Source organism: Tenrec ecaudatus, chromosome 4 (assembly GCF_050624435.1).
Source record: "Tenrec ecaudatus isolate mTenEca1 chromosome 4, mTenEca1.hap1, whole genome shotgun sequence".
NCBI lineage: Eukaryota > Metazoa > Chordata > Mammalia > Afrosoricida > Tenrecidae > Tenrec > Tenrec ecaudatus.
The window spans coordinates 74,112,349-74,131,799 of NC_134533.1; the positions used below are offsets into that span (position 1 = coordinate 74,112,349).

General features: G+C 55.5%; 1 protein-coding gene across 3 annotated transcripts in view; it reads left to right on the plus strand.

Moving 5' to 3' along the window:
- MYO7A (myosin VIIA) overlaps window positions 1–19,451 on the plus strand; it is a 76,909-nt gene that overhangs the window by 43,094 nt on the left and 14,364 nt on the right. For 2 of the 3 annotated variants that reach the window (XM_075546328.1, XM_075546329.1), the window contains exons 26-37: window positions 2,378–2,504; window positions 3,497–3,616; window positions 3,971–4,144; window positions 5,129–5,356; window positions 6,476–6,646; window positions 8,745–8,862; window positions 10,434–10,560; window positions 11,624–11,793; window positions 15,329–15,519; window positions 16,096–16,220; window positions 16,504–16,661; window positions 17,409–17,562. In XM_075546328.1, coding sequence (XP_075402443.1) covers window positions 2,378–2,504; window positions 3,497–3,616; window positions 3,971–4,144; window positions 5,129–5,356; window positions 6,476–6,646; window positions 8,745–8,862; window positions 10,434–10,560; window positions 11,624–11,793; window positions 15,329–15,519; window positions 16,096–16,220; window positions 16,504–16,661; window positions 17,409–17,562 — 1,863 coding nt within the window. Of the gene's footprint in view, window positions 1–2,377; window positions 2,505–3,496; window positions 3,617–3,970; window positions 4,145–5,128; window positions 5,357–6,475; window positions 6,647–8,744; window positions 8,863–10,433; window positions 10,561–11,509; window positions 11,794–15,328; window positions 15,520–16,095; window positions 16,221–16,503; window positions 16,662–17,408; window positions 17,563–19,451 lie in introns of all 3 variants that reach the window. The other variant, XM_075546327.1, reaches the window with a different exon arrangement.

The following is a 19,451-nucleotide window of genomic DNA, read 5'->3' on the forward strand; positions in this document are numbered from 1 at the left end:
AGGCTCATCACACTCGGGGGTGGGGTGAGGGCAGAGCAAAGCAATGATTTAAAATCCCTAAAAGTCACTGTGCCCAAAACGGCTAGTTGGCATTCTACCATTACGGGAAGTAGCATGTGAGTGAGAACCAGTGGGGCTGGAGGGAGGAGTTCAAGCTTCCCTGAACGCAGCAACCAAAGCCAAGGTTCCAGGAAGTGATGGAATACCACTGGAACTGTTTCAACAGAGGAAGCCCTGGAAACACTTGTCTACACCAGGAAGTTGGGAAGACAGCCTTATGGCCAACTGACTGTAAGAGATCCATATTTGTACCCACCCCAAAGAAAGGAGACCCAACAGAATTCTGAAACTATAGAACAGTAGCCCTAATATCAGATGCAAGTAAAATTTTGCTGTAGATCATCCAACAATGGATGTCGTCATATATCAACAGGGAGCCACCAGAGGTTCATGCTGGATTCAGAAGACTGGGGAGCAAGCCGGATAGCCTTGCTGAAGTCAGATGGATCTTGACTGAAAGCAGAGAATACCAGAAAATGTTTACTTGTTTTTTTTTTTAAAAACTGTGCCAAGGCATTTGACTGTGTGGTCCATACATATAAACTATGGATGACCTTGAGAAGAGTGGGAATTCCAGAACACTTCATTGTGCTCGTGTGGAACTTGCACATGTTCTACAAGAGTCTGCTGTGTGAACAGAATAAGGAAACACTGCATGGGTTGAAGTCAGGACAGGTGTGCGTCGGGGATGTATCTTTTCATCAGACTCATTCAGTTTGTGTGCTGAGCACATCCTCAGAGAAGCTGAATTATATGAAGAAGAATGGAGGAAGGCTTACTAACAACCTGCGATCCGCATGCAGACGACACAACTTTGTCTGCTGACAGTGAGGAGGACTTGACGCACTTGCTGATGAAGATCCAGGACTGCAGCCTTCCGTCTGGATGACCACTCAACATAAAGAAGACTAAAATCCTCACAACCGGAGCAGTAGGGAACATCATGATAAACGGTGTTGAAAACCTGTTGAAGTGGTCAAGGATTTCATCTTGCCTGCACCCACAATCAGTGCTCATGGAAGCAGCAGTCAAGACATCAAGCGATGGTTCTGCGTTGGGTAAGTCTGCTGCACAAGACCTCTTTAGATATTGAAGAACAAGGATGTGGCTTTGAGGACTCAGGTGCCCCTGACACAGTCATGGTATCTTTAATCGCCTCATATGCATGTGAAAGTTGGCTGTTGAATAAGGAAGACTGAAGAAGAATTGATGCATTTAAATTTTGGTGCTGGAGAATATTGAAAGACAAATCGATCTGCCGAAGGAAAAGTATGGCCGGAGTATTCCTTAGAGGCAAAACTTCCTCTTACGTACTTTGGGTGTGTTGTCAGGAGACACCAGTCCCTGGAGGAGGACATCATGCTTGGTAAAGTGACGGGGCAGCAAGACAGAGGAAAAGGCCCTCAATGAGATGGAGGGACCCAGTGGCTGCCCCGGTGCTCTTGGCCGTAAGAGCAGCTGTGAGGACGTGCAGGACCGTACGGTGATTCAGTCTGTCGTGCATAAGGTTGCAATGGGTCAGAACCAACTTGATGGCACCTAAAATACACACACGCACACGTTAGAGCCCTGGTGGCATAGTGGTTACAAGTTGGGCCCTTTACTGCAAGGTCAGCAGTTTGAAACCACCAGCTGCTTGGAGGGAGAAAGACGAGGCTTTCTACTCTTGTAAAGACTGACAGTCTTGGAAACCCACAGGGGTAGTTCTACCCTGTCCTATAGGGTCACGATGAGTCAGAATTGACTCCATGTCAGTGAGTTTGATTTTTGGAAAAATCAGGAGGAAAATTGCCTTCATTGTTTTAATCTGGTTGTAAGAGTTGTACATGGCCACTTAAAGAGTCTAACATTACAGAAATCTATCAATCATTTTCTACCCTGTGGACTGCTGAGATGTATGCCCTATATCCGCGTGACCAGCTGCCATTAGTAGAACTTGGACTTGCTGCCATGACTGTGGGCTGGCCCGCCCTTGTCCCCGGCTGGTTGGGATGAGCTGGGGTCTGCCATCAGCCTCATTAGTTGGTGGCTTGTGGCTTGCATATTGGGAGCACAGGAGCTCAGGACTCACAGCTCTCTGGCACATGGACAGCATGGAGTTGGAAATGTGCTTCATGCTGGGTGACCTGTCTCTAATCTTAGCCAGACCCACTTCAGTGACCTCAGGCCCTGGGCTCAGCCTCTCCTGCCCAGGCCCAACCCTTCCTTCTCTTGGGCCATCATGGGCAATTGGAGAGGATGATGGTACAGGTCCCACCTGCTGCCAGGTAGGTGGGACTCATAAGCAGCATACCCCTCCTCTTCCCTGGCTGCCCAGGGACGAGATCTACTGCCAGATCAGCAAGCAGCTCACCCACAACCCCTCCAAGAGCAGCTACGCCCGGGGCTGGATCCTCGTGTCCCTCTGCGTGGGCTGCTTCGCCCCCTCGGAGAAGTTTGTTAAGGTAGGAGAGGGGCTTGGCCCCTGGGATACTGGCAGGGCGTGGGGGAGCTGGCCCTGTCCTGGTCTTGTGCAAGGAAAGCAGGAGGAAGAAGCTCACCCTTGAGTGAGAAGGCAGAAGGGTCTTCTAACAAGGGCCTTAGGCCACCCCTCTTGGGCCACATCACCTCCTGAAATGCCACCTTCTCCCGACACCCCCTCCTCCCCAACACCCCTGCTTTTGTCTGGTCTCAAAACCTCAGCCCAACACCGCAGAGTGGACACTGACTCACAGGGGCCTTGTGGAGGGTTTCTGAGATTGGGGAAATCTTTACAGGGACAGACAGCCTCATCTTTGTCCCTTAGAGTAGCTGGTGGGTTTGAACCCCCAGCCTTATGGTTAGTTGTCCAGTGCTTACCCAACGCTGCCACCAGGGCTCCTTGTTATTGAGACTAATCACCACGGCCCCCTCTTATTTATGGGGAGGCAGTGCTGTCTCCTGGGCTGACTATAGACATGTCTTGAGGGCCACATTTAGTCCAGCTCAGCCCCTGCTCTCCACGGCTCCTCCTTGGTATCAGGCCCTTGGTTCTGGGGACAGAGGTAGAGCCAGTCAGAGAGGACCACCCACAAGGTCAGAGCTGTAAAGAGGGAAGCTCCTGCCCAGAGGGACATCAAGGAAGGCTTCCTGGAGGGGGTGGTGAGGTCGCAGCTGGGTTCTGAAGGAAGAGGAGCCAGAGGTGCGAGGTTGAGGGGGGTAGGGAGTGTGGGTGATGGGGGAGGGGGAGGCAGACTGTGTTTCTAAGATGGGCAGGGCCAGGATGTGGTGCCCTTGCTGCCAGGGACTGCGCCCAACATGTGTGGACTTGGTTCTGGGGGTGCAGGGACCCAGGAGGGACATGGGAAGACAGGCCTGCCTGTGAGGAGAGAGAGCCCAGGGACTCAGGGAGTTGGGGCTTGCAGGGATGGGGGAGTGGGGGTTGGGGACGCCAGTCCACCTGGCCTTCTGTCGACAGTACCTGCGCAATTTCATCCACGGAGGACCCCCTGGCTATGCCCCGTACTGCGAAGAGCGCCTGCGCAGAACCTTTGTGAACGGGACGCGGACACAGCCGCCCAGCTGGCTCGAGCTGCAGGTGCTGCCCTGACCCCATGTGTGTGAGCGTGCGTGTGCGCGTGTCTCCAGTGCCCCCGAAATGCACCCTGCCTCAGGAGTTTGTGATCTCTCCGGCACCAGCCCTCCAGCTCTAGAGCTTCAGGCCGGTCGGAATAGGCTTGTTAGGGTTCTGATCAGAGCCACCAGGCACGTAGGCTTCCCTCCGGGTCCCAGGGCCTCCACCAGCAACATGGGGATCATTTCCTCTCCCCCGTGCCGAGATGGTTACGTAAAGCACCCGGGTGGGCAGTGCCTGCCCTCCCAGCCCAAATATCTGGTTGTCAGGTAGGAGCACAGGTCAAGGGATCCCATCAAGCCTGTGGGTCATTTCCAGGCCACCAAGTCCAAGAAACCCATCATGCTGCCCGTGACGTTCATGGACGGGACCACCAAGACCCTGCTGACGGACTCTGCCACCACGGCCAAGGAGTTGTGCAACACACTGGCCGACAAGATCTCCCTCCGGGACCGCTTCGGCTTCTCCCTGTACATCGCCCTGTTTGATAAGGTAGTGACCACGTGCCCAACCCCCACTGCCACCGCAGTCGTGCCGGCTCAGAGCCCCTCGGAGTTTCCGAGCCTGTAGCTCTTAACCAGGGTAGAATTCACCATTGTTCTCCTGGTCCCAGAGTGGCTGGTGGTTTCTAACTGCTGACCTTGCCGATTGCAGCCCAACTCATGAAACCACCGGGTCCTTTTGATAAGGAGTCCCCACCCACCCACCCATGCCCCTTCCTCCTGCCTCCACCCTGGGCCAGGCAGCCCCACTTCCTCACCCAGTGCCACCACATCATGGCTCAGCTGACCTCCCACAGGCAACTTATCCTTCAGGACCTCAGTTTCCCCTTCTGTAACCCAAAGGCAATACCCACTCCCTAGGATGGTGGGGCGCTCTGAAGGATGTCAAAGAGCGCCCAGCGTAACAGCGTTGATGGTAACCGAGCCGCATATGCCCGGACAGAGTTCTTTGTTCCCTGAGAGTGTGCTGTGGACGGGAGGGCAGCGGTTGCACCCGAGAGCCCTAATGGGGATAGAAGTCCTTGTGGAGCTGCTGCGACGTTTCTTGGAGACCGTGTATAGCAGACACTTGTTCATCCAACTATCCCCTGGGCTCCCATCTGGAGCCTTCTGAGATGAGTCAGACCTGGGACTTGGTGCTTTTGCCTCCATCCCTGGCAGGCCCAAGGCCCTCCATCCCAAGGGCAGAGCTATGGTGTTCGGCACTTCACCTGAATGTTTTCAGCTCTGAAAGCAATGGTTAAGTGCTCAGCTGTTAACCAGAGGTTGGTGGTTCGAAGCCCTTCAGCTGCTCCGGGTGTTAGCTCAGAACCCGGAGACCTTGGGCCTGGCCCGCCTTCTCTTTGAGCCTCAGTTTTCCATTCGAACCTAACAGTTGGCCCAGCTGATGGCTCCTTGTAACCCTTCCCGGCCTAAGGCTGCCCCGCCCCAGGCCCTCTCTGCTGCGACCACCGCCGCCACCCTGTGCCCACAGGTGTCCTCCCTGGGCAGTGGCAGTGACCATGTCATGGATGCCATCTCCCAGTGCGAGCAGTACGCCAAGGAGCAGGGTGCCCAGGAGCGCAATGCCCCGTGGCGACTCTTCTTCCGGAAAGAGGTCTTCACACCCTGGCACAACCCCTCGGAAGACAGCGTGGCCACCAACCTCATCTACCAGCAGGTGGTGCGAGGAGTCAAGTTTGGGGAATACAGGTGTGAGAAGGTGAGTGCCCCGTCTCTGCCCCTCCCTGAGCTCTGCTGCGGTGCTCCTGATTGAGGCTGGACATTCCCTAAGCTGCTTCTGGATTTAACACTACTGACCTTGGGGAGGTGGGCGGAGGAGCTAGAGTTACACTCGGTCTTCGCCACAGGGCCGAGGACCCGTGGGGGGGATAGAACTAGGAGGTGAGAGAGGAATATCGCGAGGCGTTGCTGATGCCACCGCAGTGAGCACGCGCCCCAGGGAGCAGGCGGTGTTACTGGCGGAGCCGCTCTAGCGCACTCGAAATGAGCGAGTGAGCGCGCCGTTCGTTCGGATTAGAGTTTGCGTTTGCAAACACGTATTCTCTCTTCTTCTGGGGACAGGAGCCTGCGGTTGTCTTTGGTGGTGGTGGTGATGATGGCTCTGTCGGTGATGGGATGGGGGAGGGAGGGCGCAGGCGATAGAGATGAAGAGCATGGTATAGGGGAGAGTAGTAGGGGTGGGGGTGGGGGTGACGGTGCTGATGGTGTGGCGGTAGGAAGCTGGCTTGGTGTTCAGTAAGAATTAATCAGTGCAGTGTTATTAGTTGTTAAAATGCTGAAATCCTCTGATAGTAAGTGGTAAACATCGACTATCTCAAAGCTACCCAGAGCTCCTCTCTCTTGTCCCTGCTGCTAGGGCCCCGGGGAGCACCAGCCCCAGGCAGAGGAGGGGCAAGTGCCTGGTGCCCGCCTGGCCTTCTTAGGTCCCTGCAGTGTGGTTTCCCTGCTGGGTGATGGTGGCAGTGGGGATGGCGATGGGGATAGTGGTGGTGCTCACGCTCCGCACGCTGACCACCCCCTGGGCATCTCTAGCTTGTCAGCCCCCGTGGCTGACTTACAGGGTTGAGCGTGCAGATGCTGCCCCATTACCAGTGGGCCGGCTGCTCTCCCTGGTGCCGAGAGGACCCAAAAGATCAGGAACCCACCGTCCTGACCCAAGGGAGGTCACGATCCTACCGAACACATCGGAAATCCGTGCACGTCAGTGAGCACACAGAATTCCAGAAGAAAGAGTGCTTCAGGACACACAGGAGGGGGCTTCGGTGGTTGGGTGGGGGGGGGGGGCTTCCCAGAAGGGCCTGAGCCCGTGTGACCGCAGGAGGACGACCTGGCCGAGCTGGCGTCGCAGCAGTACTTTGTGGACTACGGCTCCGAGATGATCTTGGAGCGCCTTCTGAGTCTGGTGCCCACTTACATCCCCGACCGCGAGATCACGCCCCTGAAGACGCTGGAGAAGTGGGCCCAGCTGGCCATTGCGGCCCACAAGAAGGTAGGAGGGCTGCAGTGGCCTGGGCTGCGGGCAAGGACCAGAGCCATCGAGGGGGCTCCGGTTCGCACTGACACCCGTCCTTCCTTGGCCTTGTCAGGGGACAGGACCCAGGGCCGGATGGATGCTGGAGAGAGTATCTAGAAAGTGCACTCTTCCCTCTGAAAGGACTCCTGCCCCCCCTCCTGTCCCGCCCCCCCTCCTGCCTGGGAACTTGAGGCACAGGCTGCTCCTGCTGAGTGGGCGTCTTAACCGCCCTAAGTAGACAGAGGCTCATCAACCAGCAGTCTCTAGTCCCCTGCCCCCCAGACTCTCCCAGGTGATGGACGGAAGCAACCTCTTTCGCTTTCTCTGCGTACCTCCCTACCATCCTCGCCCTGAATGTTCCCTGCTCCCCCTTCTCCACCTCCACCTGCCGCTCCCCTGAGGTGCTCACTTCCCCTGCAGCCCCCTCCCAAAGAGATGTAGGCTCCCCACCCCCCTCAGCCTCCCGGGTATAGTCTGTCTCTCTGGAGAAACCTGCTCCCTATACTTGGTAATCCCACCCCTTCCAGTCTCGTCCATAGCGACTACGCAAGCTTGTACCTTTGTCTCCTCAAACTTCTCCAGACCGCCCCAAACACAACACAACACACACACACACAGTATCGCCCCCCCCCCGTGTCCGTTTCCTCTCAGCAGATGGGGAAGTGTGCTGCAGACGTGTGTACACACACACACACCCTCACTGTATCACTGCGGACACGTACACACACACACACACACACACACACACACACACACTGTATCGCCCTCCCCCCCAACCCCGCGCTCCACAGAGGATTGCGTTGTTCACCAGTTGAACTGCGGCATCAGCTTTGAGCAAGCCTTCCCCTCAGTAGGTGCTCTCTTCACATCTCTGCCGCCTCGCGGGCGTTCTCACAGGATGCCCAACTGTCCCATGTCACTGCCCACTCAGCGGACTGCAGGATCGTGCGGAGCAGGGACAGGATTTCACGGCTGACGCCGGCGGATCCGTGTCTGAGTCCAGGCGAGGCGTAGTAACAGAAGTCAAATGAAGCCATGCTGATTCCTTTGCTTCGCCAGCGCCCAGGGGATGAGGATTTGACTAGGGTGTGGGGACACACGCATGCACGCTAGTTTGATTATGACTTGGGTGAAGTTGTACCCAGCAGGGCTGCCCAGTCAGTAATTTAATGCATGTTATTTCACATCACCGATGCCATTGCCATCTCTCAGTGCCTCCCTGTTTCAGTTCCTCCTTCACCCTAACCCTCCAAGCGCTGTCCCTGGGGGAAGTGCTGCCCTTTGGACCTCCCGTGGTTGATGATTCTAAGACGGGTGTGCCTTCCAGGCTAATAGTGGGGGGCTGAAAATGAGCCTGGGCGCAAGTTCAACCCTGAACCTGAGAGGACAACAGAGTCTCCGGGGTTCCACCGTGTGGGACCAGTGACCCTCGTCTGTTTGTTTTTGTTTCGTTTTGTCTTAATGATTTTGAGTGGTCTTCCACATTTTTCTGAGACGGTATTTTTCCATCAAGACCCCCCCCCCCATCTGTTCTTGCTGGAAGCACTGTGTGTCCCTCATGACCCTCCTTACTTCCGGGCTCCAGTCCCATCTTCAGGCTTTGCAGTCTTTCCAACTCCCAGATTCCCCTGGGGCGGATATTGGCCCATAATTCCCAGGGACCTGGTTCCTGCATGCCCTCTTCCCAGTCCCCTCTTCTCCCTGACCTGTGTAGGGAGCTCCCCCTGCTTAGCCATACACATGCTCCTTCCCCACGCGCCCCCCTCTCCCCCCTCCCTGTGTCTGGGCCTTGTGGAGGCAGGGTGTGCGGGCTAGGGTTACGGGGTGGGGGAACTGCAGGTCTCCCAGGCTGAATGAGGAGCCAGCCCCCTGAGGATGGGAGCCATGTGCTCTCTGACTGTGGCCCCGCAGAGGCAGCCCCTCCTGATGTTGACTGAACATGAGTGATGAGTGGGGTGGGTGGAGGGGACCGTGGGCAGGACTACGTACGATACATGGTGGTGGTGGCATGCAGGGGCATGGGACTTCAGATGGAGCTGTTCCATGCCTCGTGTCCCCTCCGGTCCTTCTCCAGGGGATTTATGCTCAAAGGAGAACGGATGCCCAGAAGGTCAAAGAGGACGTGGTCAATTACGCCCGCTTCAAGTGGCCCTTACTCTTCTCCAGGTTTTACGAAGCCTACAAATGCTCAGGTACCCGTTCCCTGCTGTCCAGCGACTAGGACCCGCTTCTTCCTGCCTCCCCAGCCTGGTCTCCCAACCGCAGCCTCAGTCTAGTCTTGGGACCAGCAGACAGAGCAGAACAGAAGGCGTGAGCGCTGAGTCTCAGGTGGTGTGCAGGCAGGGCTGGGCGGCCCCACTCAGGGATGTGCAGCTCTGGGCGTCCCCAAGGCTGATGCAGCGGGATTATGGTTGTCCAAGGGCCATGGGCGTGCAGCGAGCGGGGCTTTCCCCGAGGTGGCAGTGAAGCAGACAAGGCACTGAGCTTCCTGTGTGCCTGTGTCTTGGAAGCCCTCGCCACAAAGACCATCTTCGCAGTTTGATGGTGTTTTTTCACGGCCTGTAACAGGAAAGCCGGCAGCCCTCCCCGTGGTCCTCAGATGGCTGCAGCAGCTCCAGGCATCACACCCTCAGACAGACTGTTCCCGGGGCAGGAAAGAAAACACCCCCTTTCTGTGCTGCTTCAAGCTTCCAAGAACGCTTTCCCGGAAGTCTCTTCTTGCCTAGATTTTCCATGTCTGATTGGCTGGAATGAGGCTAGAGTCCCCTTCATTTCTGATTGGCTGAAATGAGACTAGAAAACCTTCCTGAGCATGTCAGTCACTGGCTAAGAGGAACAAGCTCATCTTTTTTTTTTTTTTTTTTTGATTGAGAATAGTCAGGATTCACCAGCAGCACGGCCACCGCCCCCAGCTTCCCTGGAAACAGAATCAGGGCTTTGTCCGCAGGACAGACTGAGGATTAGCTGTTAAGGGTCCCTGACCCACAGGGTCTCCAATGCTGCCCCATTGTAGCAGGGGCTGGGACCCAAAGGGTCCAGTCTGCAGCCCTGACACATAGCAGGTGATGCCTTAGATGGAGAATTCGGATGGGCACTGGGGTCATTGGGGCACGTCGGCACACAGACAGGTGTGGCTCAGAGCCTGGGAAGGATGGGCTCTCCTGGGCTGCCTGGTACAACCCCACACAGGCCATCTGCTCAGCCAGAGCCCTGGGGGTGTGATGGTTATGCATTGGGCAGCTAACCGAAAATCCAGCAGCTTGAAGCCACCAGCCGCTAGGAGGGATGAAGATGAAGCTTTCTATCTCTGCAGAGTTACAGTCTCGGAAACCCACAGGGGCAGTTCTCCTCTGTCCGACAGAATCCACCGAGTCAGAATCCACTGGGGTGGCAGTGCGCTACTTGTTTGTTTGTTTTCAGCCCCAAGTTGGCTCTTTGCAGACCCCAGGCTGGTGTTGGGCATCACAGAACCCCCAAACATCAGGGCTGGAGTGAGCTTGGGGGCTCAGTTAGCCCAGTCCCTCACTTTCGTGAGGAGCAGGGACTTATCTACAAGCTATACCGAGACCAGTGGGCGGGTTGGGAGTCAGACTCTCTTTCCACCACATGGAGGGTTTTGGACTCTTTGATCCGCACTTTCCCACCCATACAATGGGAACCAGCAAGCCCCAGACCTGGCTGCCTCCCTGGTGGTTGTGAGGATCGGGAAGGGTGGGGCATGGGAGCTGGGCCCCGGCTCTCAGGGCCCTGGTCTCCACCCAAGGCCCCAGCCTCCCCAAGAACGACGTCATCGTGGCCGTCAACTGGACAGGTGTCTACTTTGTGGATGAGCAGGAGCAGGTGCTTCTGGAACTGTCCTTCCCCGAGATCACGGCCGTGTCCAGCAGCCGGTGAGCAAGGGGCAGCGGAGGCACAGTGGGCGGGGAGGCAGAGGGCTGTCGGGGGAGCCTCTGAGGACACCTCTGCCGCACAGGGAAACCCCCCACCCCATCCTGCCCAGACTCAGAGACCCCTGCTGGTCACACAAAGATGGGGCGGTTTGCGGCGCACCGTCCTCTGAGTGGCAGGGGCCTTGGAGAACCACTGTGTGTGTGGAGGTGGGGCGGGTAGTTAGGATGACCAGTCTGGCCTGGGCCTCCAGGGCCTGGGTGGGGCTCACCTCCACATCCTCATCCTTTACATAGGGCCTGGCGACTTTCCTTCCACCATAGGGGCGGGGAGCATGTGTAGTGATTGACAGCTCTTTGTAGCCTGGGAAGAGTAGTGGAGGCAGAGGGGGAGATGGCTAGATGGGCTTTCCACCAGCCTCGAACCTCGGCCTCCCTGCGGTGTCTCTCGCTGTATCTGATGAAGGCCAGGCATGGGGGGTGGGGGTTCTGGCTCTGACGGGGCGGGGGTGCCCTGTCAGGGACACAGCACCTTTGGTGACAAAATAGCCCCCACCTTCTTGAAGAGAAAGACACACCCAAGTGGCTGTTTGAAAGCAGAGATACTACGATGAGGCACGTGGGAGGCTCGGGAGGGCTTCTTGAAAGAGGTGGCATCTAGGCCTGGACCTGAGGGGAATCAGAATTATCCAGGTTAAGAAAGCATGCCGGGCCCAGCTGGTCTCACCCTGGGCATGTCTGACTGGCTGGGATGTTTGTGGCCAAGCCATAGCTTACCTTGCCTGGACTGACTCGCATCCAGGGTGGGCCAGGCATGGGTCACATGCGTCCCAGGTCAGGTCCCTTAGCTTAGGCCACGTCTGACTCTGGCCAAGCCGTGGCTGCCCTGGGCAGGGCCGGGCCTTTCTCTGGCCGGGCTGTGTCTGACTTGGCTGGCCTTGGTCTCCTTCAGGGAGTGCCGCATCTTGCTCTCGCTGGGCTGCTCTGGCCTGGGCTATGCTGCGCCTCACTTGGCCTGGGCACGGCTGACCTCGGATGGGCCCTGTTCTCCGTGTTGGTCCTGCAGGGGAGCGAAAATGACGGTCCCCAGCTTCACACTGGCCGCCCTCAAAGGGGATGAGTACACATTCACCTCCAGCAACGCCGAAGACATCCGTGACCTGGTGGTCACCTTCCTGGAAGGGCTTCGCAAGAGGTCCAAGTACGTAGTGGCCCTCCAGGACAACCCCAACCCTGGTGAGTGGCTCCGGCACCGATCGCAAGGCACGGGGCTGTGGAGGGCAGGGTCTGGGGTATTGGCAGAGTTTGCACCTGGTCATTGGCCGGGCATTCAAGGCTGGCATGGCATTGCTTTCCAGCCTTCCCCCGAAGGACCTCAGCTCTAACCATACAAGATAGCCAGACTCTGGGCACTGTGGGCAGGAGCCCTGGAGGTGTACTGGTTAAATGTTGGGCTGTCATCCGCAAGGTCGGCAGCTTGAAACCACCAGCCATCCCTCCGGAGAAAGACGGGGCTTTCTATTTCAGAGTCTTGGAAACTCATAGGGGCAGTTCTGCCCTGTCCTATAGTGTCGCCATGAGTCAATATTGACTCGATGGCAGTGAGTTTGGTTTGCATTTGGGCTTGCAGGGACTCGCCCCTTCCTCCTTCCTGCTGGGTCCGTCTCTCCCTCTGCCCGCTCGCTCGTGCCTGGCTGACTGCCACCGGCTGTGGCACCACATTCTCAAGAAGGAGCCGCGGGTGCGGCCAGTGCATAGGTGCCACAGTAAAGCACAAAGCGGAGGCCAGAAAGCGTGGGCTGGCTCCCCGTGCTCCGTTTCCTCCCGACCAGCATCCGGCAAGAGTCAGGTGGACCAGCAAAAAGAGAGGGGAAGGGCGCCGCCGCCTCCCTGCTGAGGGAGCCCCCGAACAGAAGGCTCTGACCATTTTAGGGGCCCAGGGGCCAGGGCTGTGGAGGGCAGGGATGGGACTGCGATGGAGTGGAAGAGAACAACAATGTTAAAACCTGGGCAGAGGCGTCCTGGAGAGGCCATGACGGGGCCCAGTGGAAGAGTTGGACCAGGCATGCAGATACCCACAGGAGCCTGGCCAGCCAAGATACTGGGTCCCAGACTGCACTTCCCTGCAGACCTGTCGTGCCCCAGCTGTGCACGCAGTCTATTCAAGGAGGGTAGCGCCCACCCCCAGGCCTGCCAGGCACAGTCTTTGAACGTGCCTGAGCTGGGGCCCAAAAGCTCCTATCTAAGAATCAAGCCAGAGGCTCCTGCTCCCTTCTCCAGATTAGGTCACAGGTTCCTCCTCCATGGCCCGCAAGTGTCCGCTGTTTGTCTCCTCCTGCTGCCCCAACGTCCTCTGGGAAAGGACCCTGTGCGTGTGAGGGGCGGTGAAAGAGAGGAAGGCCCGCCCTCAACAAGGTGGACTGACACAGTGGTGACCACCATGGGCCCAAACTTAGGAATGATCGTGAAACTGGCGCAGGCCCCAGCTTCTGGCGGTGTTCTGTTCTGTTGTGCACAAGGGAGCAGGACCTGAACGGATGCATCTAACAACAAGAACAGCAACTGCCCGAACCACAGCATCCACAGAGTCCTCAAATCGCAGGGACCTGGGCATCAGTAGAGCACGACAATTCCCTTAACCACCGCAAGCCACGGACATAACTAGAGACCCTGCGCTTAGACAGCCTCACAGAGATCAACATTTAACAGCACCATTGTTTTCAGGAAAACAAACAACAAACAAAAAAAGAAAGGTGGCTACCCCCAACGAGAAGACTTTGGTGGCTCAGAGGAGAAGGCAGGGACAGGAGCAGGGACAGAGTGGGGCGGGGGGAGGGAGATGGTGAGGGGGTAGGGAGATAGGGGGGAGGAGCACCACATTGAAGGAGGGTTTACTTGGCTATTGGTGTTGGTTTCACTAGCCAAGAGGGGCTGTTTAACTTTGTACAGGCTGCCTCTTTAAAAGCCAGAGTCGACAGGGGACCAACGAGGGACTTAAAATCCACCAGGAGGGCGTAGAGATCCTGGGGGTGTTGGAGAAACAGCAGTCTTAACTGAGAGGAAGTGCTAAGAGGCAGAAGTAGGGGGAGTATGATGGTGGGGCAGGAGGAAGGTAAAAGGAAACAGAGAAAAGATTTAGGAATCAAAGCTATGGATAGAGGTATAAGCATAGGTGTGTACATATGTAAATACATTGATCCATAAAAAATAGAGGTATTGGCCTATGAACATATATTTATAAGGCACTAAACTGAGGAAGTGGATGGACTTTGGGCCTCTGCTCAAGCCCTCCCTCAACACAAGAACACTTTGTTTTAACAAACTGGCATTCTGTGATGCTCACCCTCCTGGCACTATTGCTGAAGACAAGATGGATGCATAAGCAAATGTGGTGAAGAAAGTAGATGGTGCCCAGCTATCAAAAGCCAGCTATCTTAAAGGCTTGAAGTTAAACAAGCAGCCATCTAGCATGGAAGCAACAAGCCCACATGGAAGAAGTACATCAGCCTGTGTGATCATGAGGTATCGCTGGGACCAGGTAACAGGCATCAGAAGACCCAAAACAAACAAACCATATTGTTGAGAATGACGGGGATTGGAGCAGAGACCCAAAGCCCAACTGTAGACAATGAGACATCCCCCCACAGAGGGGTCACAGGGAAGGGATGAGTCAACCAGGATGCAGTAAAGCACTGATGAAAAACACAATATTCCTCTGGTTCTTTGATGCTCCCTCACCCCACCACCATGACCCTAGTGCTGCCTTTCACTGCGGAGTAGACCAGACCATGTACAAAGGTATAGAAAAGAGAGAAGAGCTCACAACACACAGAATCCAGGAACAGGAATGGGAACAGTTATAACAGGAGGGTAGGAGAAAGGTGGGGAGGAGAGGGAAGGAAGGGGGAACCGATCACAATGATACACACACCCATACCGCTAGGGGGATGAACAACACAAACCATGGGGGAAGGGAGACAGCGGTCAGTGTGAGATATGAACATAATAACAACTTGTTGTTGGGGGTGGGGGGGGAGGAGGAAAAAATGCCGAATCCAAGGGCTCAATAGGAAGTAAAGTCTTGAAAAGAATGATGGCAACACATGTACAAATATGCTTGATACAACTGATGTATGGATGGTTATAAGAGTTGTAAGAGCCCCCAATAAAATGATCTTTTAATTAAAAAATTATCCCTAAGGAGGCTAAAAAGATAAATAAAAATAAAATCCAAAGTTAAAAAAAGTTTTTAAATTTAAAATACCTCCAGATCTCTTACTCCTCCACCAAACTATTGGTCTGCGTGGCTAAAAAAGAAGATGGAAAATTGAAACGGAAAGGGACTTGGAGTCTTTAGTGACAAACAAGTTTATTTCAAACATAGAGGGAGAAAAACCACAACAGAAATCTATGTTCTTACAGTTCTGGAAGCTAAAAAAATCTCAATCAGGGTCTCAGGCTTGTCAATTCCTTCCTCATCAGTAGTCTCCGGTACCCTTGGCCCCTTGAAGTGTAGACGACCCTCACCTGTGTGTGCCTCCCCAGGTGTATCTATGCAGCACTGTCTCTCCTTTGAGAACTCAGAGGTGATTAGGTTTGGCTTTCTCTGAAGGGCAATGGGGAGCCATGGGTGAATTTAGAGCTGGGTGGGTGACCGACTCTGGTGGGCCCATGGAGGCAGAGCAGACGTGAGCGGGGCAGGGCCTTGGAGTCTTTCGTGGAGAGGGCTATCTGATCGATGAAGATTTCCACTCTCCGCCCTTCCCTGCAGCGGGGGAGGAGTCAGGCTTCCTCAGCTTTGCCAAGGGCGACCTCATCATCCTGGACCACGACACAGGGGAACAGGTCATGAACTCAGGCTGGGCCAATGGCATCAACGAGAGGACCAAGCAGCGTGGAGACTTCCCCACCGATTGTGTGTACGTCATGCCCACCGTCACCATGCCACCGAGGGAAATTGTGGTACGTGGCCCAGGCCTTGGGGTAAAGGGGAGGCTCCCCAGGACCCTAGTTAGACTCTTTCCTTATCTAAAAATGGAGTGAAGTCAGACCAGATTAATGATCTGCAGCGGCTGTGAAGTAGTCAATCTGAAGGGCTTAAAGCTGGGGCCTCTCTCAAACCTGTGTCACGTGGGGAGGGGCCTAGAAGCTGTAACTGGTGAAGTCCTGCCGGGGCACGGGGCTCTGGATGGGGAAGAGTAGCCTGGGATAGTGCTTGGTTGGAACAGCCCTCTCTGGGAGGACAGTGAGGGCAGAGCCTGAAAGGGAGGGTCAGACTCTTCTCAGTCTTCTGAGCACTGACTCAGAGCCCCTTCCAGAGGGCCCTGCCCTTGCCAGGTTTTCTGACTGGCTCAAGGCATCTGGTTCAGCCTTGAGGCACTAAGGCAGGGTCTTCAGTGGGCACACTGGCTACAGGGTGTGAGTGGGCACAGGGGCCACTTCCTCCTCTACAGAGAAGAGGCTCTGAGCGTCCACCCTGTCTGTCCTAGTGATTCCAAATGGAGACTGACCCCCAACTCCCTATCTCCCCGCCCCCAGGCCCTGGTCACCATGACCCCGGACCAGAGGCAGGACGTCATCCGGCTCTTGCAGATGCAAACTGCTGAGCCCGAGGTGCGCGCCAAGCCCTACACACTGGAGGAGTTCTCCTACGACTACTTCAGGTGCCGGGCGCCCCGGGCACCAGGCTGCAGGCCTCGGTTTCTCTTTGGAGGTTGTGGTGGTGGTGGTGGTGGCAGCGGCGGCGGCGGGAGCTTGCTTCAGGAACTCAGTCCCGGTGGGGAGACAGGCGAGAAAACAAACGGACACAGTTTGAGTTCTGAATCCCACTGCTGGGATGGGGGTGCTGGGCGGGCTGTGGGGACAGGAGCAAGGCTGGGCTAGTGGAGGGGTGGGGAGGAGTTGATCCCCCAGGGGTCAGCGCTGACCACTCCTGTTCCTTGCCAGGCCCCCACCCAAGCACACGCTGAGCCGCGTGATGGTGTCCAAGGCCCGCGGCAAGGACCGGCTGTGGAGCCACACCCGGGAGCCACTCAAGCAGGCGCTTCTCAAGAAGATCCTGGGCAGCGAGGAGCTCTCACAGGAGGCCTGCATGGCCTTCATCGATATCCGTGCCACAGGAGGGCCGGTCGGGGGAGGCGGGGGAACCGAGCTCCAGGGCCTTTGTGCACACCCTCCTGCCTTGCGTTCTGGACAGATGCAGGGGGCTGCTGCCCGAGTGAGTTCATTCAGGTACCTCGCTCCTGGCTGTGTGCTGGGAAGGAGCAGGCTGATCACACTGCGCTCAGCACTGCAGTAGGGGCTGGGAGCATGCAGTGTCTGGCCCGGCCCCAGAGAGTGTTAGGGAGGGCTTCCTGGAGGAAGTCAAATCTAGATGGAGACAGGCAGGGTCACTAGGACTTGGTGCGACAGAGGAGAGCAGGCTTCCCAGACTGCGCAAAGGCTCTGAGACCAAAGGGCACAGAATCATTCCGCTACAGGGCACAGCTGCAGAAGGGCCCTTTCCAGGTAGGAGGTGGCTAAGGAAGGGCTCCCAAGCCCCGTTAGGATGCTGGGACTGCATCCCAAGACCAAGGTAGTTGCTGGTCAGATGCATCATTGGGAAGTCTACCCTCGGTGGAACAGGTGAGCTGGTGAGGCTGCCAAGGGTATTAGGGATCAAGAGTGAGCAGCGGGCATGAGGAGCAGGGCAGGCAGATCATACCCATTAGGTAGATGAGTAGCCGGAGCCCCAAGGACTTTCCCAGGGTCACACATTGCAGGGGAGGCAAGGAGACCCTCCACTCAGCCCCTTGTTGTCTGGGCCAGCGCCCCCCATGCCTGGCCACAAGCCCTTCCTTGACGACCCTCACCCATGCTCAAGTACATGGGTGACTACCCATCCAAGAGGACACGCTCTGTCAACGAGCTTACTGACCAGATCTTTGAGGGTGCCCTCAAGGCTGAGCCCCTCAAGGACGAGGTGTACGTGCAGATCCTGAAGCAGCTGACTGACAACCACATCAGGTGAGCCGTGGGCGGGTCCGGGGAAGGGCCCCACCCCACTAGTGCTTGAAGGGGATCTTGAAGACCATCTTCCTGCTGGGAAGGGCGGTGGCTCACTCCCTCCTCTTGGGAACAGTGGTTGGGAAAACCGTATCCCCACACACAGTAGATTGCCCCTCTTCTGACCCACCTGTGCCTCCAGGCCCAAGTATGACCCACCGGGAACCAAGAGGCAGTGTCTGCACCCTGTGAGCCCATTTTGCTCCACTCCATGTTCCTGCTGCATCCTGAACAATTCCTTGGGTACCCACACCCTATCCCAGACTTGGACCCAGGGTCAGCTGCTGACCAAGTGTCCAATCTCTGGGTCATGCTGACCTGGCTGTCACTCGGAGCCCTGGGGGGAACTCCCGTGAGCAGGGAATGTCATGTTTCAGAGGGTGTCATCTTCTCTTCAGTGCCAGGCAGGTCCTACAGGTGCTTGCCTCAGAAAAGCTCATGTCTGGTGTTTGGCTGCCAACTGAAAGGGGGCTGGCTCAAACCCACCGAGTGCTCCAGGGCAGACAGATGTGGGGGGAGGAGTGTCTCTTTCTTTTTAAAATCATTTTATTGGGCGCTCATACAACTTTTATCACAATCTCTACATGCATCAATTGTATAAAGCACATTTGTACATTTGTTACCCTCATCATTCCCCAAAACACTTGCTCTCCACATAAGCCCCTGGCATCAGCTCCTCATTTTGCCCTCTCCCTCCCCACTTCCTTCTCCCTCATGAACCCTTGATAATTTATAAATTATTATTCTGTCATATTTTACACTGTCCGATGTCTCCCTTCATCTACTTTCATCTACTTCCCCCAGGAAGGAGGTTATACGTAGATCCTTGTAATCAGTTCCCCCTTTGCACCCCATTCTCCCTCCACCCTTCCGGTATTGCCACTCTTACCACTGGTTCTGAAGAAATCATCTGTCCTGGATTCCCTGTGTTTCCAGTTCCTATCTGTGCCAGTGTACATCCTCTGGTCTAGCCAGGTTTGTAAGGTAGAATTGGGATCATGATAGTGGGGGAAGGAAGCATTTAGGAACTAGAGAAAAGTTTTATGTTTCATTGTTGCTACCCTGCACCGACTGGCTCGTCTCCTCCCCATGACCCTTCCATAAGGGGATGTCCAGTTGCCTACATATGGGCTTTGGGTCTCCACCCTGCTCTCCCCCTCATTCACAATATGATTTTTTCTTCTTTGATGCCTGGTACCTCATCCCTTCGACACCTCGTGGTCACACAGGCTGGTGTGCTTTTTCCATGTGGGCTTTGTTGCTTCTGAGCTACATGGCCGTTTGTTTACCTTCAAGCCTTTAAGACCCCAGATGCTGTATCTTTTGACAGCTGGGCACCATCAGCTTTCTTCACCACATTTACTCATGCACCTTTGTCTTCAGCGATTGTGTCGGGAAGGTGAGCATCATGGAATGCCAGTTTAATAGAACAAATATTCTTGCATTGAGGGAGTACTTGAGTGAAGGCCCACTGTCCATCTGATACCTTAATACTAAACCTATAAATATATGTGCATAAGTCTATTTCCCCATCCTCATATATAAATATATTTACATATGTACATGCCTTTATTTAGACTCCTATAAGTGACCTTTGCCTCCTAGTTCTTTCCTCTATTTCCTTTGACTTTCCTCTTGTCCCACTATCATGCTCAGCCTTCATTTGGGTTTCAGTAATTCCTCTCGGTTACATTACCCTTGATGACGCCCTACCAGGCTTGCTACGCCTTACTCACCACTGATTTGGATCATTTGTTGTTCCCTTGTCCCTGGGTTTGTTAACACTGCTTCCTTTCCCCCCACCTCCCCCCCTCCCATGTCCCCCGGGAACTGTTGGTCCCATTGTTGTT